The sequence below is a fragment of the Hemibagrus wyckioides genome, linkage group LG09 (genome assembly GCF_019097595.1).
Source record: "Hemibagrus wyckioides isolate EC202008001 linkage group LG09, SWU_Hwy_1.0, whole genome shotgun sequence".
In the NCBI taxonomy this organism is placed as follows: domain Eukaryota; kingdom Metazoa; phylum Chordata; class Actinopteri; order Siluriformes; family Bagridae; genus Hemibagrus; species Hemibagrus wyckioides.
Window position 1 is genome coordinate 14,488,237 of NC_080718.1, and position 27,378 is coordinate 14,515,614.

The 27,378-nt window shown below is 40.7% G+C and overlaps 1 protein-coding gene across 2 annotated transcripts in view; it reads right to left on the reverse strand.

The window, feature by feature from the left end:
- crim1 (cysteine rich transmembrane BMP regulator 1 (chordin-like)) overlaps positions 1–27,378 on the reverse strand; it is an 82,690-nt gene that overhangs the window by 37,745 nt on the left and 17,567 nt on the right. For both annotated transcript variants that reach the window (XM_058398820.1, XM_058398821.1), the window contains exons 3-5: positions 5,760–6,002; positions 4,456–4,576; positions 3,985–4,106 (exon numbers count right to left, since the gene is read on the reverse strand). In XM_058398820.1, the coding sequence (XP_058254803.1) occupies positions 3,985–4,106; positions 4,456–4,576; positions 5,760–6,002 (486 nt within the window). The remainder of the gene's footprint in view (positions 1–3,984; positions 4,107–4,455; positions 4,577–5,759; positions 6,003–27,378) is intronic.

Genomic DNA, 27,378 nt, shown 5'->3' on the forward strand with positions numbered 1-27,378 from the left:
GATACATACGCACTTTCTTGACCATCGTGCTGTGTTCACCATTTAGTGATGGAAGTGAACCATGGCATCATTATTTGGTTTTATTGCAATATACACTCATAGAGCATTTTATTAGGAACACCTGTACACCTACTCATTCATGCAGTTATCTAATCAGCCAATCACATGGCAGCAGCGCAATGCATCAAATCATGCAGATATGAGTCAAGAGTGAAAATGTGATCTATTTACTGTGACGCACAAAAAATCATATAAAATGGGATAGACATCTGTCTTGCTGCTTTTGCTGGTAGCTCTTAAAAACAAAAGAGCAAGTCCTTCTTTTCACTCTCATCATTTTCCAGCAAGCTTAAGTCATGGCATTTTAATGTAAAAATCCTACAGACAAGAAGCAAAGACAGAAAACATCAGACTTAAATTCACAGCAAAGACACAGCTCAGCTAGTTAGAGACCTATGAGATGCCAAGCGTGATGCTGTTGAAAGTGGAATAAGCCTAAAAGTTGAAGCTTTGGAAGCTGATCTGTTGGTACAGACTATAAAAATGAGAAGGTGAGAGAGATGGACAGAAGCCCTAAAGCCCTGCCTAACAAAGCCCTCCAGCTCCAGTCGCTTTAGGCAGAGATGAATCAATGGCTAAATCCCACTGGCATTACCATCAGCAACGGCTTTGTAGGTAATGCAGGAAACTATTAACCTAAGAGACCAAAATGTTAATGAAAGACATTATACTTAAAAACTAACCCAGAATTGAAATCAGAATAAATCATAGATGCCACTGAAGATCATATATTAATTATAAAGTTTAATAGACAAGTCATTCAAGGTGGATTTTCTTGGTTATCCTCTTGATATCAGGTGTGTTCACCTCTGCTATATAAACAGGAATTAAATAAAGTGTTTTATATTCATTAGCAAAGTCAAATTATTTGAAAATCTCAGCTTTAATACTGTTCTTGTTAAAAATGGAATGAAAAATCAAAAGTTGCAAACGCTATCTGCACCAGAGTGAACATGGGAATTGTATAGCACACTCTTTACTGACAGGGAGATGGCTAGCATGCTTAGCTACAGGTCTTTAGCATACAATGTAGCAGCGCAGTGTTATTCAGCTTAGCAGGAGGGTTCATTTTAGTTACACATTAGCTAATGTTAACTAGCATTTGGGCTACAATATTACTTAGTTTTCTACTAAACAAAACACAATTCAAATGACAAACTTTGTTCGTTGTCCTAATATTGTTTAGCTTGCCAGCAATCCTTGCTACTAGCTTTTATTTCCCAATATAACAATAAGCCTAATTTTAGACAGAAGTCTTAATGAATTAGTTAGCTAAGCATTAGCTAGCTTATTAGAGGACTGTGATTAGCTACTAGTTAAATCTGAATTTATATCATTAGATAAACTGGTTTTAACTTTAGCAGGATGTGGCACAGATTTCTGGTGTTTAAAAGTGCAAACAGAGGTTGAGGTAACCTAAATGAATGATTTTAATTGAACAAAAGCCCAGGATTAGCAACATTAATCAAGAAAACGAAAGGCAAACTGCACTGCAATCTTATCAGACTTAAGATCTCTAATTGTCCATGTGCTGTAGAGGAGATGCAGGCATTTATCATAGCCGTCCTCACATTTGGCCGTTTAGCTTATTAACTGAAGTGTGTGTAACACCTCATGGTGCGGCGTGGGCTCACGAGTGGATGTGTCATGCAATGCTCTTCATTTCTTTTGTAATCTGCATTTTCCTGTGCTGATGTGATGACAGGATGTTGAGATGGGAAAGTGGGATGCCAGGGGTTGCAGCACACAGCTGATGATGTAAAAGCAGGACAGCTGTTTCTTATTGATACTATAGGTTAACACCCATACGGATGAGTTCATCCTTCCTCTGTTCTCTGCTCTCTCTCTCCCCCCTTAGGCTGTGTGATATTAATACAGGCTCGCTGCCCGAACGTAGCCACCAGTGGCCAGATGTTCAATCAAAGTGTTCCTGTTTCCGGGGCTTTGATGCTCCCCCGAGCTGATCTTGAGCCCTGCCTCTTTGTTCTCTAATCAGCCGCCAGACACAGAGCTACTTCACAGCGCGCCACTGAGATGACACACACCCTGGCTCCTCATCATAGCACAGATGTTTGCGCTTGCTGTGTTGCACTTGCGTGTCTCTGTCTGTTAATGTATGTATTGTGTGTTCATCCTTTTCTTATCCTTCAAGCATCAAGCACAGGAGGCTCTTATTAAATGCTCTCTCATGTGCAGCACGTGCCTCAGGCTTTACTGAAGGATAAACAGGAAACAAATAAACACCTGCCAGGGAGGTGCAATCATTTTAAGACATGCCTCTTTCCTGTTGTTCTCCCTATATTGATGCTTGTGTGCAGTCAAACACGCTGGATGTCTCATTTTTCTTTAGTTCGTATTCGATCTGGCTTCTTCACGCTGCCTCATGCTCTTCCTTCATTATTCATCTTTCCCTCTCTTTTTGAATATCTGCAGCTGCATAAAGGGTGCCAGCAATTAATTCTGTCAATGCACCTTTCATCCTGTGCCTGTATGCAGCCAGGTGCATAAATATTTGGACACCGATAAAGAAATGGTTAAAGTAATTTTGTACGTCGGAGTTGAAACTGAATAATAAATATGAGCTCAGAGAAAAAGATTTGCTGAAGGCAAACTGCAGTCAGAAAACCCCAAGAACACACAAAAACTGAAGAAAGCTGTAGTAAAGGCATAACAGAGTCGAACAAATCAACAAATCCAGTGTCTGGTGATGTCTATGGGTCTGAGATTTCAGGCAGTCACTGACCGTAACCAGTTACATCTTTCATTTATGACCGTTAGTTTGTCCAATTACCCTTTAGTCCCTTGAAAGGGGGGTGGACCATATATACAAGTCCTGCAATCTATAATTCCTATATCAGTCGCATGATTTGAATGTAAATTTTTTTTAAAAAAAAGAAAGATTTGGAACTACTTTGTACATAGTCATATTTATTAAAGATTATAATAAACCACATGTATGGATATTAAACCTATTTCTAGATATTTTCTTATTATAAGCTTGGAATAGTCTTATTCTTTTGGCAGATCAAGCATCTTTCAAGGTAGATTTCAAGTGTTTATTTCTATGAAGACAAATTGAACACAAAAGTAAAAAAAAAAAAAAAACATCCACAAGATACATTGAATAATCTTCTATTTGATTTGCCCTTATTCAGTAGTTTCACTTGATAAAATTCAATCATTTCTGCAGTGCAGGTTTTCCCGGCCACCAAATGTATATTTTGGTGGCCGGCAAAACAAATAGCCACATAATAAGATTTGGGTTTTATTCTTGCTAATACTTAAGGGATCGGGTCAAAGTGCCTGCACTGCTAAAATCAACATAGATATGATTTATTATGCCGACACGGATTCCACAGGAGTAACAGACCTCTTAAAGACGGAGCGTGATTTGAGGTTAGTTGGGCAAGCAATTGAAGAAACAAGGTCGTGCCCCATCTGTCTGTTTCCATTTCACTCTCCACATAAATGTACAAACAAAATCCAACTGCATTAATTCCAGAGTTTACCACAAGAGCCACGACTGCAAAAATGACTTCCTGAGTCAGATAACAAAGCTCAGCTCATCACCTCTCTACAAAGCACATACTTTCTTTGCATTTTTACAAGGTAGTGAACTCAACTCATGCAACTCTGTGGATCTTTGTGTTTCCTTTAAACAAATATACTCAGTTTTTTCTGAGCAGTCTAAATGAGCTTGCTGCTGTGTGTTTACATTGCTCGAGAAGCTCATTACAAGAGACAGCATTAGTATGTTTGCATGCACACATCACACGCTCGGTCCTCCCACTGCAACTCAGTCAACACACACACTCGCTCCTGGCTCCTCTTGTCCGAGCTCAGTAAGATTCTATATGCACACTTCACCTATGGACCTCTCCCACACACTCACACACGCATACATGATGAACAAACCAGACCTACCATTGACACACTCGTACACATCACAGCACCGTCCCGGCGTTCCATCCCCACGGGAGACCAAGTGAGGCAGCGTTCCTGTTGAGCATTGTGGGAAGGTGCAGACTCCAGGCAAACACTCACACCTGAGAGCGAGAAGACAGAGGAAAATGAGGGGATATAAAAAATAGACAGGTGTGTCAATCAATAATAATTCAGGCTACATTTCATGGTGTAATGCTGTCGATCATTTTTGGGCCTTTTTACAGGCATGCGTTTCACTAAAGTGCTATAAAGCCTGAGCAAATAAGACTGTTGTAAAGCAGTGAACAGATACAGATACAGTTCAGCCGTGCATAATGGAGATAAACACTCAGGGAAGTGAAGGATCGTGGATGTTGCTGTGAGAGCCGTGCTGAAGTGATGGAGGGGTATGACAAAGATGTGAGGCATGGTGTTTGTGTGAGGGTGTGTGTGTGCGTGTGTGTGTCTCACCTGGTGGGTAATGTGCAGCAGCCATCTGCCGTGAGCCTGACCTGTGTTTCGTAGCTATCTGCTGGACACTGCATGGGCTGTATGGGAGGACATTCCACCGTACTGCAATCCACACTGAAAACTGCCCACACAAACACATCATCATTTAACACAATTGCCTTAACACAATTTATCAAATCCTCTGGCAAATAATTTGCCTTTGATTTCACACTCAGAGCAGCTCAATTCTGTTTAAACCAGAATGTACAGAGGCACGGGGTAAGTGCAGAAAACAAAAAAAAAACACCAACACAATTGGAAACAATTCTAACGCCTGTCACTTTGTTTACCGCAGCTGCCAACAGGCGTTGACGAGAAAACAAATACGAGCCAGGATCAACTGTTTTAAGTGTGTAGATGTGGGTTGATGTGCTTGAATTCATGTTTTACATCAGCAGAGGACGAAACAGCAGCCTGCTTCACCCGAGTACTGTTTAGCAATCAGAAAAGACAAAACTCTTTATCCTTAAAAAAATCAGTTCCTCTAGGATTCTGCAGGTTTTTTGTGTTTGGCCAAAAATGCTTGATTTTGCTGCAGCTTTTTTGAAAAGTTGTGGTGAATTGGTGAAAGTTTAAGCACAGGATTCTTCCTTTAAACTTGTACGATTGAAGACACTTATGTAATTACTTTCTATGATAGCTGTACTCATATTCAGGTGAATGGAAGAAGGCTTGGGCTGAATGCTTGTTGTGACGATTTCACACTACAGGTCGTGGTGGGAATTGTCAAAAAAATATCTCCTCGGAATATACTGAAGTGTGCTTAATTTTACGTTTTTGCGATCTCAAAAAATCGTGAAATCCTGGAAGGACTGCTAAAGCAAAAATGTTAAAATGAAACTGAATGTGCCTTCGTGTGATTTGTGTCTACACTGTCAGTAGAACTGTAAGACACGATCTGTTGATCTGAATGATTTTTACTAGCTGGATTAATTAGCATGCATGTAAGACAGACTATCTTGTATAAGGAATAAGGAACAAGAATACACGTCAGCACAAAGCTGTCACAGAAATGACTACATATACTACTATACATATAATCATGTTTAATAATATCTTTTCAGAGTGATGAGACTCCACAGCTCATAGCTCACACACTGACCAGTGACTGTTGATGTTCATAATGCGCTTAACTAGCATGCTAACTCCATGTATGGTATTACATTATGGTTGACTTTCTGGGCAACCAGAACATTAGACTGGCCATGAAAACATGAAACTGTAGTTTTTAGCTAATAAATATATCACATGTCCAGCACTCTTACCTGGTTTGCACTCGTACAGGTCGCAGCATTCTCCAGGTTTGCCAGAGCTTTTGGATACGAGGATGTTGAGGTATCCAGGTTGGCAGACTTTCCTCAGACAGCCAGCAGGACTGCACACACAGCGACTGGGCAGAGGGCAGCATTCACCAGGCGGGGCGTAACCTTCAATCAGCACCGAGTCTTCAGGACAACGGGGAGAGAACTGGACCTCACACCTGGCTTTAGAGCAGTCCGGCCTCTCCTCTAGAAACCCACAGAGACAGAAATGTGGGCTGAGTCAGACATGTCGACACGGATGAATTAATCCTGATTTAGACATACTTTCAGACCGCTGATCTCAGCTAATTTCTTGCTTTGGTTATTTGTGGTTATTTATATTCACACTTAATCATTTGCAAGACACGTGGATGGACTTGATGCGGTTTGGTTTTGGTTTTTAGGATTACGTGCAGAGAAAAATGCCAGTGAAGAGTCAAGTGCACAGTCCTGACACTCCAATAGCCACTCCAATCATATGATCTCTAATCATACTGGATAAAAAACTGTAAACAGCTAAACATGCAAAAATACAAATCATCTGTTGAAGGTACAAATATTTTAACCTGAAAGCAGAGAGAATAATATTGCTTAATATAAGTATTAGAGTGGTGTAGTTTGTAACTAAAAAAAACCTGAGAGCCAAGATGCTTCAATTCAATTCATTTTAATTCATATAACTTTAACAATGGATATTTTCACAAAGTAGCTGTATAGAAATATATCGATTCTGAATATAAATAATTTGAATTTATACCTAATGAGCAAGCCAGAGATGATGTTTACATTTATGGCATTTTGCAAACACCCTTATCCAGAGCAACTTTAAATTTTAATTTTTGGAAACTTTGAATTTTAAACAACTGAGCAATCAAGAGTTAAGGGCCTTACTCAGGGGCCCAAAAGTAGCAGGATGGTAGAGCTGGGATTTGAACTCATAACTACATAAGCAGAAGTCCAACACCTTAACCGTTAAGCTACCACAGACCTGATAGGAAGAGAAAACTTAGATATGAGGAAGGATTCTGGAGAGGTGCCAGACTCAAAAGGGAAGTCATCCAGCTAAATGCCCTGAACTACTTGAATACCTGAACTGGCAAGATTATGCATTGTTCTGAACCAATCTGAACCATAGATATTGTGGTTCAAAACCCTGAGAGTCCTGGAATGCAAGAAGATTCCTACTGCAACTGAAAGCCAATTTTCTGAAGTGAACTCAGCAGATGAGTCTCATGAGAGAACATTACAGAGCAGGTGAGCAGCAGCATCCTGAATGCTCTTTAGATGAGCTAACACTTGGAGACCTGCAAGTTCCTGTAATCCAGTGTAGACTAGAGCTTATGAGAATTTTTTGGCAGTGAGGAAATGTTGCCTTCCTCTGATGTTGTGAAGAAACAAATCTGCCTCATCTGATGGCTGATGTAATGTTGCAACACTAGCTGCTCTCTCTCTCTCTCTCTCTCTCTCTCTCTCTCTCCCCATGCACAGTGTGCTATGGTATGGATTCTAATGCAGTGCTATTCATAACCTGACCAAATATCTGTATACCTTTTTCCACTGAATAATGGTACATGTAATAGTAGGAGGACTTTCTGGTCAAATCTCCTGTACTGCATAGTTGTTAACAGTAAAGACTAACAACAGTATCAGTGCAGGAGCTTAAAGGTCTACGTTTGGTTCTATATCAATGCAGCCGACCAAAAAGAACTTTCCGGATTTTTGTACGCAGTAGGAATGTTATCACACAAGGCTGCTGAAGGTTGCTGTGCTGCAGAATTCATCAGAAAAAACAACTCTAGTCAGATAAAAATCCAAATTAAAATTTAAAATGGAGACCTGATTGAATCATATGGTAATAAAAATAATAAAAAATCTGGCTCCATGGGTGGTGTGGTGGTGCAGCGGGTTGCAGTGTTACCGCCTCACATCTTCAGCGTCTTCTTACTGTCTGTGTGGAGTGTCTGTACATGTTCTATCTTTATTCATGTGGGTTTCCTCCGACTGTCCAAAAACATGCAGGCAGACGGACCGATGCTGAATTGCCCGTAGGAATCTAGATGAGGTCATAAGTTTACATACCCCTTGTTGATTCTGCAAAATATTAATACGGTTTATAAGAGATCTTTTAAATTTCAGGTGGGAATTTTTATTATTTTGTGCTCTGGGAAATATCTTATGTAGCTTCTGAAGGGCAGTACCAAATGAAAAAATAACATCTTTAAACAGAATAATAATTTAAACCCCCCCCCAGCTCTTAATGTATTAAGTTGCCTTCTTGAGCATCACTGACTCTTTGCACCTTTTGTAATAGCTGTGAATGAGTCCCTAAGTTTAATTAATAAGAATCCTGTTATTTCTTTTAATTTTTTTACCATTTTGCAGATTTAGTAAGAGGTATGTAAATGATCTGGCATCCCCTGCAATGATCTGGCATCCCATCCGCTGTGAATTCTCCCACCTTGTACCAGTGTTGCCGGTATTGACTCCTCCACAACGCTGACCTGGATAAAGCAGCTTCTGAACATGAATGAATAAATGAGCGTGTGTTCATGGATTTGTTTTTTTCTGTACAAGCTTTTGCTTCATGTTTTCTTTAATGCTTTATTGTCCACTGGGGTCAAAGTGCACCCCTATTATAAACACATCCTTGACATTTAGACTGCTTGCTCATATTCAATCTAAATAGAGAAGGAATGAAGGACTAATATAAAAAAAAAACATGGAAAGGAAAAGAAAAGGGAAAAACAAATGTCAGTAGGACAAGAGATAACAGCAGGAAGGAGGATTTTTATGTAGGCCACAAAATACCACATCGCTTTGCATCCCTCAAACATTCAGACAAAACTGAACAAAACAAAAAAAAGTGCAAAACTTTCATCACTTGCTGTAGTCTTAAACTGCAACATCAGTTCATAACATGTAATGATATGGTCCAAGTTCTGCTGTTTGTTTGATATAAACCATCCAGAAAGACAATTGCATCTAATGTATGAAATGTAGCTATTATGGAGAAGCAATGTGGCCCATTACTCCCTTTTGATGTGTGAGGAAAGGAGATACTCCTCTCTTAAGCAAGAGAGGGTAATTACCTCCAATGAAGGGTAGCAAGAGAAAGAGTGTGGAGGGAGAGCATAATGCCCGCAAATACACAATAAGAGTAGCAAAGAGACAGCTATTTAAAAAGCCGCTCATATTTAAGTGCAGTGTTTATGTGTCATTATGCGAGAGCATGTCACGGCGTTTTTTTGTTCTAGATGAGGAACCGGAGAAAATGACGATAGAATTATGACTTGAATTTGAAATGACTCAACTGGCAGAGAAATAGGCATGCAGAGATGAAGAGTGGCACGATTAAAAGTTTGAACTGAGGAAAGAAAAAAAAAAAAAACGTGCAACTTCGTTAAAAGCAAGAACAAGCAGCGTCTGACATGGCGAGAAAATGAGACCTGCATACATTTAGTCAATTACAGGCCGCTGCAAGAAGATGTGCTGCTACTGTAGAGAGTGCTCCCAAGCAGGGCAGAAAAGCCACCGCCACATGCACCATTTTGCACTCAGAGGAAAGCGTTGGGAAGTATGTTTGAAAGATGAATTCGGGAGAATGTTTGAAGTGGGTTTTTGCTGAATTAAAATGAGTGCCTATGGTGATGCTATAAATCTTTCCTAAATCCTTCTCTCTCTCTGTCTCTGCCTTGCTCGCTCTCTCTCTCTCTCGCTCTCTCTCTCGCTCTCTCTGTCTGTCTCTCTGTGTCTGTCTCTCTCTCTCTCTCAAACATCCTAGACCCTGTTTCCATCTGCTCCTTCTGTGTGCCAAAACCAATCATAATGTGCTCAAAAGCTACACTAGACCATCAGTGAACAAATTCACTTTGTATGTTCCATTTCTTGCTGATGTACCAGCCTAGACAGACTTTTAATCAATTTGATCAATTTTCTCCTGGCCACATGAACAGCAGATCCAGGCCATGGCAGTGACCTGCAAGAGCCTTCCAATGTTTCACAGCCGAGTCTGTTCGTGCTCCTGTTTACCATGGAAGGATTGTGGGTAATGCCCTGAGCAAATTTTCCCCATTTATTTCAAGCAGAGTATGGGCTCAAAGCAGCAGGAATATGGAAACCCTAATAAGCGCACATTATGACACAGAAATGGCTGAGCCCGGGTCGAATTTTTGGTGCTGGAAAGTCAGGTAGAATGAGCACGGTTAATGGAGTATTCGTGAAAACATGGAGCATGTCAGCAAAAACAGGATGATAATAGTCCACTGTAGCAACCCAGGGTTTTTTTTAAAGCTTGTTTTTCTCTTTTACAGCATTTGTTTTGTCTCTCCCTTTTTTTTTCTTTTCTTTTTTTTTTGGTAATGGCCAGTGGTTGGTACTATTGCCATCATCCCAGGGATCTGAGAGCAGCTGGAGTGACACACGTTCAGCGGGGAGAGAAGAACCTGCTGCCGTGCACAGTAATGAAGTCCAGACAGACCTGGCACTACTGCTGCACAACACACACACACACACACTCACACAAAGATCTGGCACTTTTGCTTCAATAAATAACACTAAAAAAAAACCCTGACCTTTATATCCTGATATATAAGAAAAAAATGACAAAGTTGTCAAACACTTGCTTATTACTGTCTGACTGAATGATCCGGTGAGTCCTCAAATCCATCATATTACAGTCGTTAAGAGAGACAGAGAGACAAGCTTCTGGCAAGAAATGATTAGTTTTTCACATAGAAAAGTCATTATTTGATATTCTACTGTGCCAAATGCAGGTAACCTAAATAGTGAAGAATGGAAAGCAGAACAGAAGCAAAAAGTGAAAGACTCTCATGAGCTCAATGTAAAAAAAAAATCATACCTCAAAAACAATCCTGCCATGTAGCTGTATTTGCACTTATAGATATTAAGAGTGGTTTGTTTTATGGCCTTATTTCAGGCTGTGACATGAATCAAACTGATCAGTGCATAGAACAAAACAGACGAGATTGAGCCAGCAGATGAATGAATCAAGCAAAACAATCAGAAAAATCAAAAACCCAGCCATGAGACTATGCAAAAAAAAAATTAGCAATCAGTGGTTTAAAAGCAATCACCGGTAGGCGAGACAGATACGGATGTAGCTAAAGATGCAAAACAAACAATGAATATATTCTTAGCTTTGACTCTTTTAGCATCACTTATACAGATAAACGAATAACTGATAGGAGATTCTTCGATATTCATTGAAATGAAAAAGTGTAACCCAAACCCGCAACCCGAAGCAAATTAGTTTGTACCTAATAACGGCTACAAGTAGGCTCTGCTTGCATTTTTCCTTCCACTATTCAGCAACACAGTAAGAGAAATCATGCTGGCTGCTGTGAAACATGACTCCTAAGCGTGAGAATTGCTCAGAGCCAAGCTGCTATAATGAAATGGCTCTCTTCTCCCATTCCCCTCCTCGTATTTCAGCCAGCTGTGGACGCGCCATGCAGACGGAGGCAGCGGAGGGTATCCATGGAGAGGGATGGGATTAAAATGAGCCGGCATCGATACGATCCTCCATTGACTCATTAACAACCATGCTTAATCTAGTCTGTCAGAAAGAACACGCAGCAGCCTGACACACACAACACACACATCACACACACACACACACATTTCACCAAACAAAAGGCTCTACAGGGCCTCGGATGAATTACAATGGTGCAGACATTTATGGTAAAGGCGCAGACATTCACTAAACTTTCTAGAGGGCAAAAATCTCCAGTGACCAATCACTACCTGTTTACTACACAATAAAACCAGATTTATTGACACGGTTTATGGAAAACAACTGCCTTAATACATCTGACTTGCCTTTACATAACTGTGTAAAACTGCTACAAATGAGCATCATACATACCAGAAGATGATCAGTGCCTTACATTTCCATTAATGAACTCAGATTTCACCATGACTAGCATGGAAAGCAAGAAATGGAGACATGCGTGCAGGATAAAACAATCATCCCTACATGATATCCAGTGACATTTGTTCTGATTATATATTACTATCAACCTTTCATTTTGCATAGAAGCTCCGCAATTAAAAATGCGAGGATGCTATCACTCGATCTTTCCTAATAAACCAAGAGTCAATCATCACATGAAGCCGGACTGATCTGCGCAGGAATTCTCCAATAATATCAGCACTATTCAGAAGCTCTGATGTACTCGTAGCTGTGTGTACAGCTAACAGGAGAATGTTTTGAGTTTGTTAATGAAAAATAAAAGCTATTAGTGTATGTATAACGCAGCTAACACTAGACAAGTATACAGTAAGTTAAATCTATTTATTAGGGATGCCACTGAAATGTTGAGGCTGAACGGGGCTCGTTCTTTTTTTAGGCGAAAGAAAAAACCTGGAGGATTATTTTGTACGAAAATGATTAAACTGGCCTAATGGATCTAACACTTTAACAAATTATCTTAATGGTAGCGATAAATAGAAAGTGAATAAAACATGCTTTTTTTGTCCAGCCCTCTCCTGCTCCCTCCTGCGTCAGTCAGTATAGAAGCCTGAAGTAGCATCGTCAGTGAAAATGACGGACATGCGGACGTCAGACTGCCAATCTGTATACCGAAAATATCCTGTTGCTGTCATATTTCAAAATGTAAAATCACAAGCAGGAATAAAAGAGACTACAAGAGACTAAGAAGTCGTTTTTATGATCAATTAAGAATTAGCACAATTTTTCACACCTTTTTTTCATTCAGACCTCGTCACTAAGGCAACGTTTGCCTTTTCCATGTGTTTCTCTCTTGTTTCTCTGGTAACCAAGATGGAGTGTTCTTGCTCATCCTTCAAGTACTGGCTCCTACAATGGCTCCTCCAAAAGGCTTTGTCCAGCTGAGAGGCTGGAGCAAGAGTTCAGTGAAAGTGGCCTCGAGACAGAAATCTGTACTGAGCACAGAATCATTAGCCAGTGATGGACTGTCCCTTCATACCTCATTCAAATATCCATCCACCACGTGAACCACAGCCGCTTTAACATCTGCATTATCAGTACTTCCGAGATGACTTTGTACTGCTTATGGCTGGGTTTAGAATACAGCCTGGAGTATTGTATTACATGTTTATTATGAATACACAGACATTCCAACCAATAAATATTTTAAGCTGTAAATTGCCAAAAAATGGTACAAAAAGGAGAAACCAGTACACAGTGTACTACTTGTAGTGTGGAACAAAGTACCAAAAAAATACTAAAATAATAATAATGGAGATTAGCAAACTGATTAGCAAATTAATTGTTTATTGTCAGGTTTTGTTTTGGTGCCACTGTTGTATTAAATAGGTGAAGGATTGTTAATGAAAAGTTTTTATTGTCTGTTTTTAATTAGTTTGTACCTTGTCAATTAGGCATTGCTTAATTATAGAAATTGCAAATGAAAATAAAAGATAATAATAATAATAATAATAATAATAATATATGGCCAAACACCTAGATTCCAGCGAGCCACATAATTACAGACAGGCTACAATTGTTGGGTGCAGGGTTCAGAATGACCATAAACTTACTTCTGAATTAGGCCCAATTATGACCCGATGGTGGCGCTAGAGTGATGGCAGCATTTGTCCTAAATTTGGTCAGAATATTTCTTAGACTCTCCACAGTCAGTGTACCAAATTTCATACCTTTTTACCAAACAGGTCTATGGACTGCTACAGACAAACAAGCCAGAAGAAGAAAATGAAGTAGAAAAGAGGGAAAAGAAGAAGAGGAGGAAGAAAAAAGAAGAAGAAAAAATAGCCTTTTTATTTGTCACATATACATTACAGCACAGTGAAATTCTTTCTTCGTATATCCCATCCTTGGAGGTTGGGGTCAGAGCACAGGGTCAGCCATGATGCAGCGCCCCTGGAGCAGAGAGGGTTAAGGACCTTGCTCAAGGGCCCAACAGTGGCAACTTGGCGGTGCTGGGGCTTGATCTTCCGGTCAACGACCCAGAGCCTTAACCACTTGAGCTACCACCGAAGAAGAAGAAGAAGAAGAAGAAGAAGAAGAAGAAGAAGAAGAAGGAGGAGGAGGAGGAGGAGGAGGAGGAGGAGGAAGTATAGGGTGTCTATGCACCTTTAGCCCCATTATAAAATATAGCCACAAGCAACAATCTGCGCTGTTATAGCACGCTTCTTAAATAACCCCCTGGACTACTACCCAGCTCTTCCTATTTTAGCTAAAGATAAAAATACTGTTATGGAATTCTTGCTTTACTGGTTGATGGCAGTGACCCAGTCATCATTAGAAATACACTGATTCTGATTAGCACAAATGATTACTGAAATTTACTGAAATGCCCGAAACTTTGCATACGACCTTGGAATCTGGTCTTGAACATGCCTTCTCATGTTTCATACAAATTCATGCAATCACTTATGACTTCCAGCAAAGCTGCTTGTGGAAAATAAACTCTGCCTTAAAAGGATGGATTGTCACGGATGAGGAATTTTGTGTCCATGGTTTTGCTTTTGGTTTGGAATTATTATAGTGATGCATCATTGCCCTTTATACCTAACCACTTCCTCTAGAATTATACACCAATATTTCCCAAGCATTCCACCCACCATATTCTTTATTGAACACACAAGATCACAGCATACCTGCTGGGCATTTAAAGAACGCTTTTGTGTTCCCTGTGGAGGGGGAAGCGTTCTCTAAAGCATCTTTAATAAAAGACACAAAGAGTTAGATCAAAACAAAAACTGAATGCATCTTGGATAATATGGAAAGATGAACAGGAATGAAACAGCAGGTGTCGGAGCATCTCCTGCAGAACGGAGGTAGCGCTAGAACCATCTCCATCAGGTTGAGCAACCATCACAATCCCTACAAATCTTCATCTGTTACATGCTTCATCTCTAACATGCTGGTGTTAATCAGATTACAAACTCTATTGTTCCTCCACACCAGAAGTCTGTATATCTGCTATCATTAAGTGCTCATTAGTTCTATCAGTAGCTCTCTTTTAGTGGAGAAGTGCTTTATTAGCCCAGAGGGATTCTGGGTTTTGTTCAATAAAGGCTCCTCTACACTGCCATCAGTGCACTGATGAAGCTATAAGCATGAAAGGAAAGAGAGAATGCATCTCTTGATGAAGAGACGTTTACAATTTCATGACAACCCCAAGGACATACTAGATGATTCATTAGCTTATAAACAGAGTTAGTTTAAATGTGGATTTCAGGGAAAGTGATGATCAGATCACTGCTGAACACCAGCACTCGGAACTGACAGCTGCTCGTGTGGCGATTATTGGATTTGGCGCAGAGACTGACAGGGTGAGTTTTCTCTCTCTACATCTGTAGAATACAGTAGCACATGATGAAGACAGATCTTTAAAAAAAGAAAAGAAAAAGAAAATAGCAAAGCTCAGAAGGATAAAGCACGTGACTGAAAACCTGAGAAGCTCTGGAGGGCCGCCATGTCAAGATGCCCATGGTGAAAGGGACGTTGTGCGATGCTCTGATAGCCGTGCACGTCTTTATAGAGGCAGCGTAGCCTGCAGGTAAAGCTACGGCTTCATCTCATCCAGTTAACACTGTCATCCCGCCGACGGCTGAGCGGCTGTCTGAGTGACGAGCCAAAGAGAAAGAAAGCGTGTGAGAAAGAAAGGAATAGTAAAGAAGAAGAAAAAAAAGAACGAGTAGGAGGCAGGATGAAATATGAAAAGCGTAAAGCGTGGTGAGAGGTGAAAGCTACGGGAAGCAGAGACGATAATAGAGATGGACAGACGAAACAAAAGAGTGAGAGTCTAAAAGATAAAAAATGCCAACAAAGTAAGGTGAACAAGTGAGAGTGAGGGAGAGTGCAAATCGCTGACCCGTGGCCAGGAAGGGTGAGGATCGATGTGTTTTGGGTTTGCAGGCAGATGCACAAGTTTGCATGAATAATGTGTCTTCATTCTTATTCCAGTGTTCAGGGATCTGCATCTATTTAGGTATTTATTGGCTTTGTTTCACTGCAGCCACAGCATACACATGCTCATGTTAATTCTGTGATACATTTTAATACCTGTGTGTGTGTGTGTGTGTATGTGTGTGCGTACTGATTGGATAAATAAAGGAAGGAGATGAGTAAATGAGTAAAGGCAGGCTGTAATTGAGCTCATTCTGTGAAAGCAGAACACAGCAGTGAGACGGAGGAAGCTAGCCGTCTAGATAATTAAAAGTAAAACACAAGCAGGAATTAAAAGTTGCTCTGTCCACTCAGCATGCTGCTAGCGCACAGCCTTCGGTGTGAGTTTATTCATTCTCTAGGGATCTTGGGACTAGATTTGAGGCTAGTAAGAATTGAGCTTTTACTTTCTAGTGCTATATACAACGAAACTTATTCTGTTCAGCTAGGTCAAGGGAACAGTTTCTGAGTAATCACTACTAATGCTACACTAAACAGCCAAAACATTGGTTGTTCCTTTTTTTTTTGTTAGAAAAGCCTGCAAGATTTTCTTCTAGAATTTGAAGCATGGCTGTGGGGATTTGTGTTCATTCAGCCACAAGAGCACAAGAGGTCAAGCACTGAGGACAGGTGAGGAGGACTAGTGTGAAGTTGACCTTCCCGTTGATCCAAAGGTGTGCAGTGGGGTTGAGGTCAGGGCTCTGTGCAGGACACTCGAGTTCTTCTACTCCAACTTTAACACACTAGGACTTCATAGACTACACTTTGTGTACAGGGGCATTGTCATGCTGGAACACGTTAGAGCTTAAATGTATCTACCCATATATATACTATTTGTATATACACTGTACATTATCTCTGTTACTGTTGTACATACAATGTACATAATGCACACATACTGCACAAATATATAATTATATTTTCTTCACACATTACATGCTGTAAATAGAACTTGCAAATACTTCTCTATGCACATACTAACTGATATAGCCTTATTTGTTGATGCACATATTTACATACTTATCTGTACTTGTTCATTTGCACTTGTTCATTCTGGTAGATGCTAGACAGCATTTCGTTACCGTGTACCTGTACTATGCAATGACAATAAAGTTCTATCTATCTATCCGCCCACCCTTCCGCCCATCCGACTATCTACCTATCCATCCATCCATGTACCCACCCACCCACCTATCTATCTATCTATCTATCTATCTATCTATCTATCTATCTATCTATCTATCTATCTATCTATCTATCTATCTATAACATAAGATAAGATTTTATTGATCCCAAACTTGGGAAATTTACGTTACAGCAGCTCGATGATATACTATCCTATATAAACTAGACAATTCTAGACAATTACGTGTTCACAGCAGCAGTTTGGGGATGACTGACAGATGGGTGTGATGGTCAGATATTTTCAGCATACTTTAGACCACAGTCACTGTGTACACTGTAAATAAGTCATTTTTAATTGGATGGTGGATTTCAGAGAAATGGGATTTTGAGCATTTCAGCCCAAGGAAACAATAAAAAACGTAACACTGTACATTTTCGCCATGATTTTTTTTTTTAACAGATCGGCTGTGTAATGTCAGCACGGCGGAAAAGTTTCACAGTCGCTCTGCTACTCCGAGTGTTTGAATGTGTCATTAAAACATACTGCACAAGGCACATAGGAGGCAGTTTGGGAACTTAATATTTTACAAACTATTTTCTCCAGTGACTCAATTTCTAAGCAACAAGCTTCAAACTAACATGATTTGTCATTTTTGTTCAGACACACTGCAGAAACATGACCCCCACCCCCCCAACCCCCAGCCCTCCTCCCCTCCCTCTACCCCCCACCCACTCCCGAAAACATAAACGGAAACAAGTCGCCTGTCAAATCAAGCGCACAGCCCTTCTCACTTCACCAGTCTACCATCTTTCTCTGATTTGGAGCCAGGAAGAACCCTGGTGTTTGTGTGTGCATGTTACAAATGAGATTCCTGCACCCTGTGCTGATTCTCTGCCTGACAAATAAACATGAGCCCCAATAACACAGCGAGGGAATGAGCTCATGAAGAAGGAACCCTTGCTTCAGAACACAGCAGGAGCGATCCACCCCTGAGCTGTTAGACACACACACACACACTCCTGCACTGAAGCACTGTTTGCTATACAAACGTGTTATTGCCTATTTGCATTTTTCCTCATTGTATGCCCTTTTTTTTTGGTTTCGCAAATAATGGAACATTTGCTATGAACAGGAAAATCCATGCCAAGTGGCCTGAGCTATACATCAACTTATTCCTGTCAATAACCACAAAAAAAAGCCAATAGAGCAAAATCAGGGAGAGTTACAGCTCAATAATTCTGCTGAGCTGAAAATTGTAGACAGAAACAAATCTAGCAGGTCTGAGGATTGTGGAGAGTTTCTGAAAGGGATGAATTAAAGTAAACTAAAATAACAATAAGATTTCCTTTTAAGAAATAATAAAATAGACATCTTTCTGCACCTAACTATATAACATGGACTTTCAGGCTTTTGTTTTATTTACAGTGACGTGTGTGTGTGTGTGTGTGTGTATGGGTGCGGTTCATCAGGAGCCAGAAGGATTAGAGAGCTGCTGTCTTATTAAAAACCTTCAGTTTCTGGAAAAAAAAATGTGCCTTGTGCAAGTCTCCACCTATAGCAAACACGAACGCTGGATTAGGGCTGGATGTGCAGTGAGAAATATCATCATCAGCCAAAAATGTCTTTCACCATGTTCTCAACGCTACTCTTTTTAAACTAGAGATAAAACGCCTGCCACATTTCCTCACAAACCGCAGCACTTCCCAGGAACGTCACTTTTTAAACGTTTCGCCTCGAGAAAAATGACAAAGTAGAACGATCAAATTGACCCCCGCATGTCTAATCCGTGTTCATGTGCGATGATTTTCCACGATTTGAAACAAGATTAGTGTGCGTTCCAAACCTAATTCTTTGGAGGATTAAGTAATGCCGTGGAAAAAAAAAAAAAAAGGTGTGAAGGACTTCTGCGCTCCTCGAAACACTGCGGCGTGAAACAATTTAAAAGCAAAAGCCGAAGCTTATGTGCTTCATCGTTTTGTCGATTGCAGATTTCACAGTATATCACAGCTTGCCTTAATAAACGCAGCAGATATTCTTGGCCTTCACAGCTTTAAAGTGCATCTATTCATTGATCACGGCTGTAAGGGTCAGCGCAAGATCTACAAGGTGATGGAAATCTCAGCATTATAGATGTTGTTTGGTTTTCAGCCTGAATAAACGCAGCCGCATGATGAATAACTGAGAATAAAAACACAGGGAGAAGTGGTTTTGTCACTAAAAACTGTAAACACATCTTTCTCCACAGGGTTTCTCAGAAAGCCACTTTCCAGGTTGGTTTGCACACTTTTGTGCTATACATCTCCCTCTCCCTCTCCCTCGCTCTGTCTCTCTCTCTCCCTCGCATAGAATCACGCCATGGGGTCATTAGATGGATTAGGATTAGAGTGCTCCCAGCGGAAACCCTGTAATTGGGGCCTGTTTGGACTGTTTGCATCTCCCCTGCTGCTGAGCCTTGGAAAAAAGTGGCCATTCTCACACACCTCCGCATCACATCATCCCTCCATCAGACAGACAGACAGACAAGCAGGGAGGGAGGGAGGAATGGAAGAAGGAAAAGCAGGAAAGGAGGAATTCTTTCTGAGTGACTCGGTCCTCAGCTATGCACTCCACCCACGCAGGCTGGAAATGGCTAGATTTTGAGTGTTTAGGCCAGGCTAACACCCACCTACCCTCGCTGTCTCATATCCTCCTAAGCAGCCTGCCTCGTGTGTGTTTCCGTAGACTTGGAGGACCAGTGTTCCAGAAGAAAAACAGAGAGAAAGAGAGCGCGAGCGTGAGCTAGGGAGCCGTCTCAGCCGAAATGAGCTGGTGTAAGATGAGTGCTTCAGATGGAATGGCAAATGAAAGCGCTTGTCCAAGCGAGCGAAATAAATAACAAGGATGCGGTCCGGATGAAATTGCCACCCAGTGTGGAGAAACGACTTGAAAGATTAGTGTGTTTCTAACATGAAAAACAGGCAGGAGTGACGAGAGGAAACAGAAAAGAAGCTCAAGCGTAATGACTTCATCTCCATGCTCCATGCTTCCCTAAGGAAAACCCGTAAACGCAATATGAATAATGATTCAGCTTGAACTTCACTTTTACTTCGAGGGAAAATTTGCATCTTGGAATTTGTTGTTTAACACTTTGTCTGAGGTTTTACTGAGAATAATGCTTTTTTACTATTGATATCACACACACACACACACACAAAAAAAAAAAGCTGAACAATCTGATATTGAAGTGACCAGTCATGATGTTCTGGATGCAGCGTCCTTCATTATCAACGAGACACAACTACAGTCTCAGACATCTCATCTCCAGATAACTAGCAAATGATAAGAGCAGCGCAATTGTGAAGTGTGTCTGCGTCTGATAAGTTTTGTGTAAAAACTGACAGGAACATCAGCTACTGCAAATGCTGTGGCGTTTTCAACTCTTCCTTTTAACAATAATCTCGAAGACAGACACCATTATTTGAAGATGTGTTGTGACGTGAGCCTTCAAAATTCCAATCTGTCACCTCTAACAATCTGTCCTTGTGCACTTTCCGTCTTTCGTAGCCTTGGGCTCTCCTCCCTCTCGCTCGGTCAGTTTTTCAGGCTGTCCTTGAGGCACTGGAGGAGCGCGACATTCCGCTGTAGAGTCACGCTTCCTGCATTCCTGCCATAGCACAGTCAGTCATGCAGAACCCCGCACAGCAAGGGTCCACAAATTATTTCCCAACATGTGTCCGACAGGGTTATTAATAAGCACGGCAGCAGAAAGCGGGACACAGGACATCCATGGGGGAGGTTGTAAAAAGGCCATAAAAGGGCTTACATTGAATGGAAGCAAATATGGTCTAAATAGACATAGTGGGTTTTGTGTGTGAGTGTGTGTGTGTGAGAGAGTGTGTGTGTGTGTGTGAGATGATCCAAACTGTATGGCAATAAGTAGACAAATGAGGTTAATCCATGAGCCTTGCCCTCTGAAGATTATCATGCCATGCAGCACATGGACTAATTTCATTGAACATATTTACTCTGTGGAATTCTGTCACACTATGACTTGTAGATTTTGTCTCCCAATAGGCCAAGAAAAAGAAATGTAACAACACAGCAACGTCAACCGATTAAGGCTTTGGGTTACTGATTAGAAGGTTGAGGGTTCAAGCTGCAGCACAGCAAATCTGTTGCTTTTGGGCCCTTGAGCAAGGCCCTTAACCCTGACTGCTCCAGGGGCAGTGTATCATTGCTGACTCTGTGCACTGACCTCAACCTCCTAAGCTGGGAAATATGAAGAAAAGTATTTCACTGTACTGTAATAGATATGTGACACATGAAGACATCAAAGAAGAAAAAAAAACCCTACTCTTCTTCACAACCTCAGCACAGTGAGTCAGAATATCCAGACATCCTTGCCTTTTTTTTCTATTTGTTTCTTTCTGTTGTTTTTGTTGCTGGTGGCATGCTTGATCTTTAGTCCTGCAGGTCAGTTAAAAAGTGTATGGAACTTGCTTTGGGAGCACAAAATCTCCCAGCAGCCCCATGAACAGCAGCGGCAAACGAGGCATGGCCACACGCACTGGCCGGAAAATGCTAAGTACAGCGCTGAGTTATTACATCCCATTCAGAGAGCTTCTCACAGCTGACATTATTAAAATCTGGGATCTATGTAAAGCCTGAATTGCTCACTCATCCATTCATCAATAGCTTTAGTGAGCGGGTCACCACATGCAGGAGTAACACCTCCCCCCGGATGCCAACCGACACCCGCCCTTTAAAATCATTTAACTGCACTGTCACATTCCTGGACATGCATACAGTACATACAAAACACACACACACACACACAAAATACATTCAACCTTCATCCTTACTGCTGAAACTATAAACCAGCTCACTGCAGGAATTAATCTTATGAATAAAAAGCCAGCAGGAGGCTTGACAGAGATTGATCAGCTGATTGCTGGCATATTACCTGCACAACAATATAACAAAAAGTCTCTTCCTCGCATCTTGCCTTCTGCTTTTCTTTTTTTTTGTCTCTCTCTATTTTCCAATATCTGCAGTGCTAATTGAATTGGCATAAAACACACACACACACACAATCTGCAAGAGCAATAACAGTCTACTAAATGACTTTTTTTTTTTACAGAAAAATTCATCAGGTCTGCATGATGTGACGCTGCTTTAAGTACCTTTCCATTGTGAATTGTTGACTTTTCTTTTGCTCTCTGTGATCATCAGGCTTTATTAACCCCTTAAACACGCAGCAGTCTGAGAGTACAGGAGCACATTCCTCTCGATCCTCACGACATACTTTCCTATTAGTTTTACTGGGGGAGCTGAATAATTCATAGTAGATACAGAATACTGTGCTTTAATATGAATAACTGAATAATAAGTTAGAGGTTTAAGGGGTTAAAGGCTTCACCATGACTCCAAATCCAACCTCACTGATGACTCGAAATACCTCGAGGTGAGGTATGATAAACTGACTCAGTCTGAAAAGAGCTTAAATTTACTGACAGGAGGAGAACGCACACACATAAACACACACATACATACACACACACACACACTCAATTGTCTTATCATCCATGAGGTGACCTTCCATTATAAATGCTAAGTAATATGTAATGCTATGCTACATCTAAGTAAAAAAAAAAAATCATTAGGAACGATTTTACCCCACCTCCCCTCTCTCCCAAGAACCATCCTCCACCCCACCATGCCCTGCAGCAGTTCTGATAGATCCATGCTGTACTCTTTGTCCATGCCAGATTATTCACCAGGTTGCACTGAAGCAGTCACAGCCATTAGACAGACGTAAGAGGATATCACTTCAAAAAGCTCTACAGATGTGGCGAGAGTATTCACGAGACAAGCACGTAACCTCCCCCCCGAGACTATTCAATACCTCATCGTTAAAGTGATAAAACTTTGTGTTCCTGTCAGAGGCACAGAAATAACTACAGCTCTTTCAAACCTCACCGAAACTCTCTCGCACCGGCAGAGAGGCAAAAAATGCCACCTGAAGAGTTCATCAGTAAATATCTTCAGAAACCATTAATCTCCCCAATTCAAACACACACTGAAAGCTTCTATTAATTTCTTTTCACTCTATCCCTCCTTTCATGACAAGCTGTGTCAGAAAGCATTAAAATCGCTATCTCCGCATCACGGTATGGGATCCGAAGATGAGTTCTTCAAAAGGACAGTAGTGCAGGACAGAGCAGAGCATCTGACCAACCCACTGGCTATTAAATTACAGTGTGTCTTATAGTGAAACATCTTTCCTCTGCGTCACGACTCAACTCACGCCCATGCATTCACATTAGCACTGAATGTTAACCTGGGATTAAACACAAAATCTTTAATACTTGCCACAGTCTGTATATAGAATTTATTAACCGTCTGACATTTAACTCTTCATTTAATATTAACTGGAATTTGAATACAGTACAGAACAACTGAAATGTAAAGTCATATTGTAATGTTTGTCTTTCTGCCCAATTTTGATTTTCAACCAAGTTTATCATTGTTTCATCTTCTCTGAAGATAGAAAAGGTCTCAGAAAAGGTCTTTTACCAGATGCTAAAGAATAAAATATCCACGTTTTGCTGCATCTGAATTTCTTTGTCATGTCACACTCCATAGTGGTGCTTAATAACTCGTATGGAAAAACGTAAATACAGTGGAACCTCAGCATACGAATGCCCTCCCTTATGAATTTTTGGCTTAAGAATGAAAATATCACAAGAAATTTGCATCAGCATACGAAGCATTTTCAGCAAATGACCAAAATCAAACGCTAAGTTGCACGTACGTCTGGGAGCCGTTCAAAACTTGTTTGCGTCAGTGGAAAGTCAAGAGAAGCCAGCCGAAGCGAGTTTATGAAATTTTTTTAAGCAGTGAAAGCTGTTTCAAAAGAATTAACCCACGATACCAACGTTGCCTTCGGAAGCTCAAATGCTAGGTGATTTTTCACACGTTTTTTGTTGACAGATTGGTGCCATGGATGGTCTGTTCTATTTTTAACCCAAGATTGGAGGCATGACTTCCTGTGAGAACCCTTGACATGGAATGCTTGGCTTGGGTCAGTTCTTTGTAAGCAGCCATGCAGTTTACATACGCTTCGTACTGCTAATATTGCTAATATTTTTGGGTGGCTGGGATGGATTATCTGCATTTACATTATTTCTTATGGGAAAATTTCTTTCGCAATCCAAATGTTCACCTTAAGAACTCGCCTCCAGAATGAATTAAATGTATGCCAAGGTTCCATTGTAATCAGGGCTTTAAGAATTTGTATAGGTATTTCTGTTTTTTCCATCCTACTAGGGGCAAAAGTTTCATTGAAAAGCTCCAAAAAAAGGTTATTATTTTTTCACACAAATGTTTCTATCTTCAAAGTATATATAGAAAATCTTTTGTGCTCTGAGAAGCTCCAAGTGCTTGTTTATAAGAATCTAAAATTTGAAGCAGTTATCTTCAGCTGCTAAAACTCTGTGTAAGGTTATCACAACAAATGTAAGGTGAGATACAGAAGTAAGACTGGAGTGTCATGCTCAGGAGTCCTGAATAATTTTATATCAAACTTGTGGCCATAAAATAATCCATTTGTTTATATTGATTGAAAATATCTGATAAGTCGATTTTCATTCTGGTGGTGAACACACACACACAAAGACTAAAATTGGATGTTGCCCTAGGATTTTACATTGGCTTTCAGAAATGAGATGCAGATCATCATTTCTGTGGTTCATGTCATTTCATGTACTCATTTCCATGCAACTCTAATAAGGGTCATCATGTCTCCTGTCTCACACTAAAAAATGTGCAGAGGTTTTGCATGAATTTAACATTTCTGGAAGACGCCTTGACTGTAACTTTACATGCAATAAGCTTGAGTGCTGCTTCAGTGAGAACATCCAAAAAGAAAAATGACTCTGCCATCAAATGACACTGATCATCAATGTAGAACATGTTGTGGAGTAACACATACACGTAGAGAGGAATGGCCTGGATGAGAGTAGCTCTTAGACGGCCCTTTTTTCTCACCTTATTTTCTCTCACAGAATTACAATAACAGAAAAATGTTATGACCAATAACATGTAATTGCAGCAATTTTCCATTATAGTCAGAGTCACGGAGAGAGAGCTGGATCATGGAAGAGGTTTTTTTCCCCATGCAAATTTATATGGGAATTTATTTATTTTTTTAATAAAACAGGCTCATGCATATTCAAACACGCATAAGTATTGTGCACACCATGGTAGCACAGGTGATGGACAGCATCATTTCCAGTAATCTTCAGCTTTAAAATCTGCAGCAGCTTTCTCTTGTCAAAAGCCTTCCTGTCAAGAGCAAATCGGTCATTCGTGACGACAGAGCACCGTGCTGTGGGAATTCATTTTGCTTCTGCCAGTGGCCACATTCTTCATTAATGTCCCATATTCCTCAAATATTCTTTTTGTTTAGAGGAATCCATCTCTAAATTCAAGCAAACAGAATCAGGCAGATGTCATGCCAGGTTAGAAGTGCGAAACCAATGTAGCAGGGTTATTTGTAGCAGCAGATGTGTTTGTGAAAGCATAGAGACCTCGCTGGCGTTTAATATTTTCCAAAAGACTTTAGCTATTCAACTTAGTGTGCATTATAAACAGGGAGAATCCCATAGGATCCTGCTTATTTTGAGGCAATTAGGAAGCTTCTGCAAGCGCCTGAGCCGTGTGTGGCCTAAAGGGAAGTGATGTGGGATCACCGGAGCCAGCTGCTTTCATATGGGATAAGCATGATGTAGTCTTATCAGGTATTAATGAGGCGTGGAGGTGGATGGCTCATCCAGGTGGCGGTATTTCCCTCCTGCTGATGAACAGAATCACCTAACTAAACAGGGCAGGGAATCACCTGAACACTCAAGTGGAGGACTGAGACTCATGATGGTGCATATCAGATGTTCTACCATAAAGACGGGCATCAGAACAATGTGAAACGTATGAAAATTGCTAATCAAGTCATGACCATTAGTGTTGGCTTTTCCATAGTGAACTGTTGGACCTGAAACTAGTCTCGTTCATCCCTTTTAGCAGTTCCACCATCCCAGCAACATGTAGAACACCACAGTAATCATAGAAATTCACAGTATTATAACACTGACATTTGCAGCATTTGGCAGATACCAACTTATCTCAACTGTTCAATCAAGGGCTAAGGGCCTCGCTCAGGGGTCCAGCAGTGGCAGATTGGTGGACCTGGGATTTGAACTCATAACCTTCCAAACAGTAGTCCAACAACCACTATGCTACTACAATCCCATTACAACATAAATAAACCTTTTTTTTGTTAGGCACCAACCCTACCTGCTGCTGAAATCAATATAACATTAACATTATCAATGTTTCCTCATTACAGTGCACTGTCATACCAGTATATCCTCACCCTCATAATCCCAGTCACAGCTATAGTCTCCACTCCCAGTTCCCATCACTACTACATCAGCTACCACTGCACAAAGGCCTGCATTTTTCTACTGATTTTTTCCCCCCCGCTGGTAGAGCTGGTGTTGCAGATGGGCAGGTGATGGATGCAGGCATGTGGAGCAACACAAAGCCACCATGCAAGCACCAAAACCAAGGCTCTCTGCACAGAGAGATCAAAGAGGAGTGACATGAGGGAGAGCTGGCACTGACATGCTGATAACTACAGCAGGTCTATCTATCACGCACACACATCTTTAACCAACTCACCCCCACCTACAACCCAATAACCGCCTCCCAATCCACCCCACCCACCACTACCCGAGTTCTTCAGATGTTTCCTTCCAAAATGTCTTGTTTTCCCCCATGTTCAGGTACAATACAACACATCAGGCCAAAAATGTTCATAAGATAAACCCTGGTGTGAGATGGAGTCTTTGCTTACGTTCCTGATTGAACTGACTTACAATACGTACTTAAAAGCACTTAAATGAGTCCAGAATTAAACTAATCAGTGGGGCAGCTTGGGCTCTTTATAATTAGCTAATATGGCTATACAATAAATTCTGAAAGGCAAGTACGAGGTGCTCATTGAGCATTTTTTCACAGCATGAAAGACTCCAGGTAACACAAAAGAACATAAAATTACCATTTGCAGCTTTTAATGCATTTCCCCATTTTATGTGGATGAATGAATAGAAAATAAATAGTAGCCATTTTGCCTAGCCTCAGGAGACCAGCGGTTAAGTAGGAGATGGAAGAGAATTTTATCTTTCCATAAATCACAGGAAATTCACAGCAAAAATTGAGTCTCTCAGGGCTGTTTCATTTCTTCTGTTAACACAAACCCTATTTAGATTTAGATTCGGTTGATTCAGCAGATTCTCTTTCTAGGCTTTGTAGTGTAAACGCTCTATACAGACGATAAATCTATTCCTAGCCATCTGGCGTTTGCTGCTTGCATGTCTGTCAACCCTGATAAGTCAATACTGTTCACCTTTTTGATGACTGCCATATTGAAAACTCTTCATCTAATAATGCATAGCAGTAACACCTGCAATAAATCCTGAAATACAGAAAGAGAAAAAGAAAGA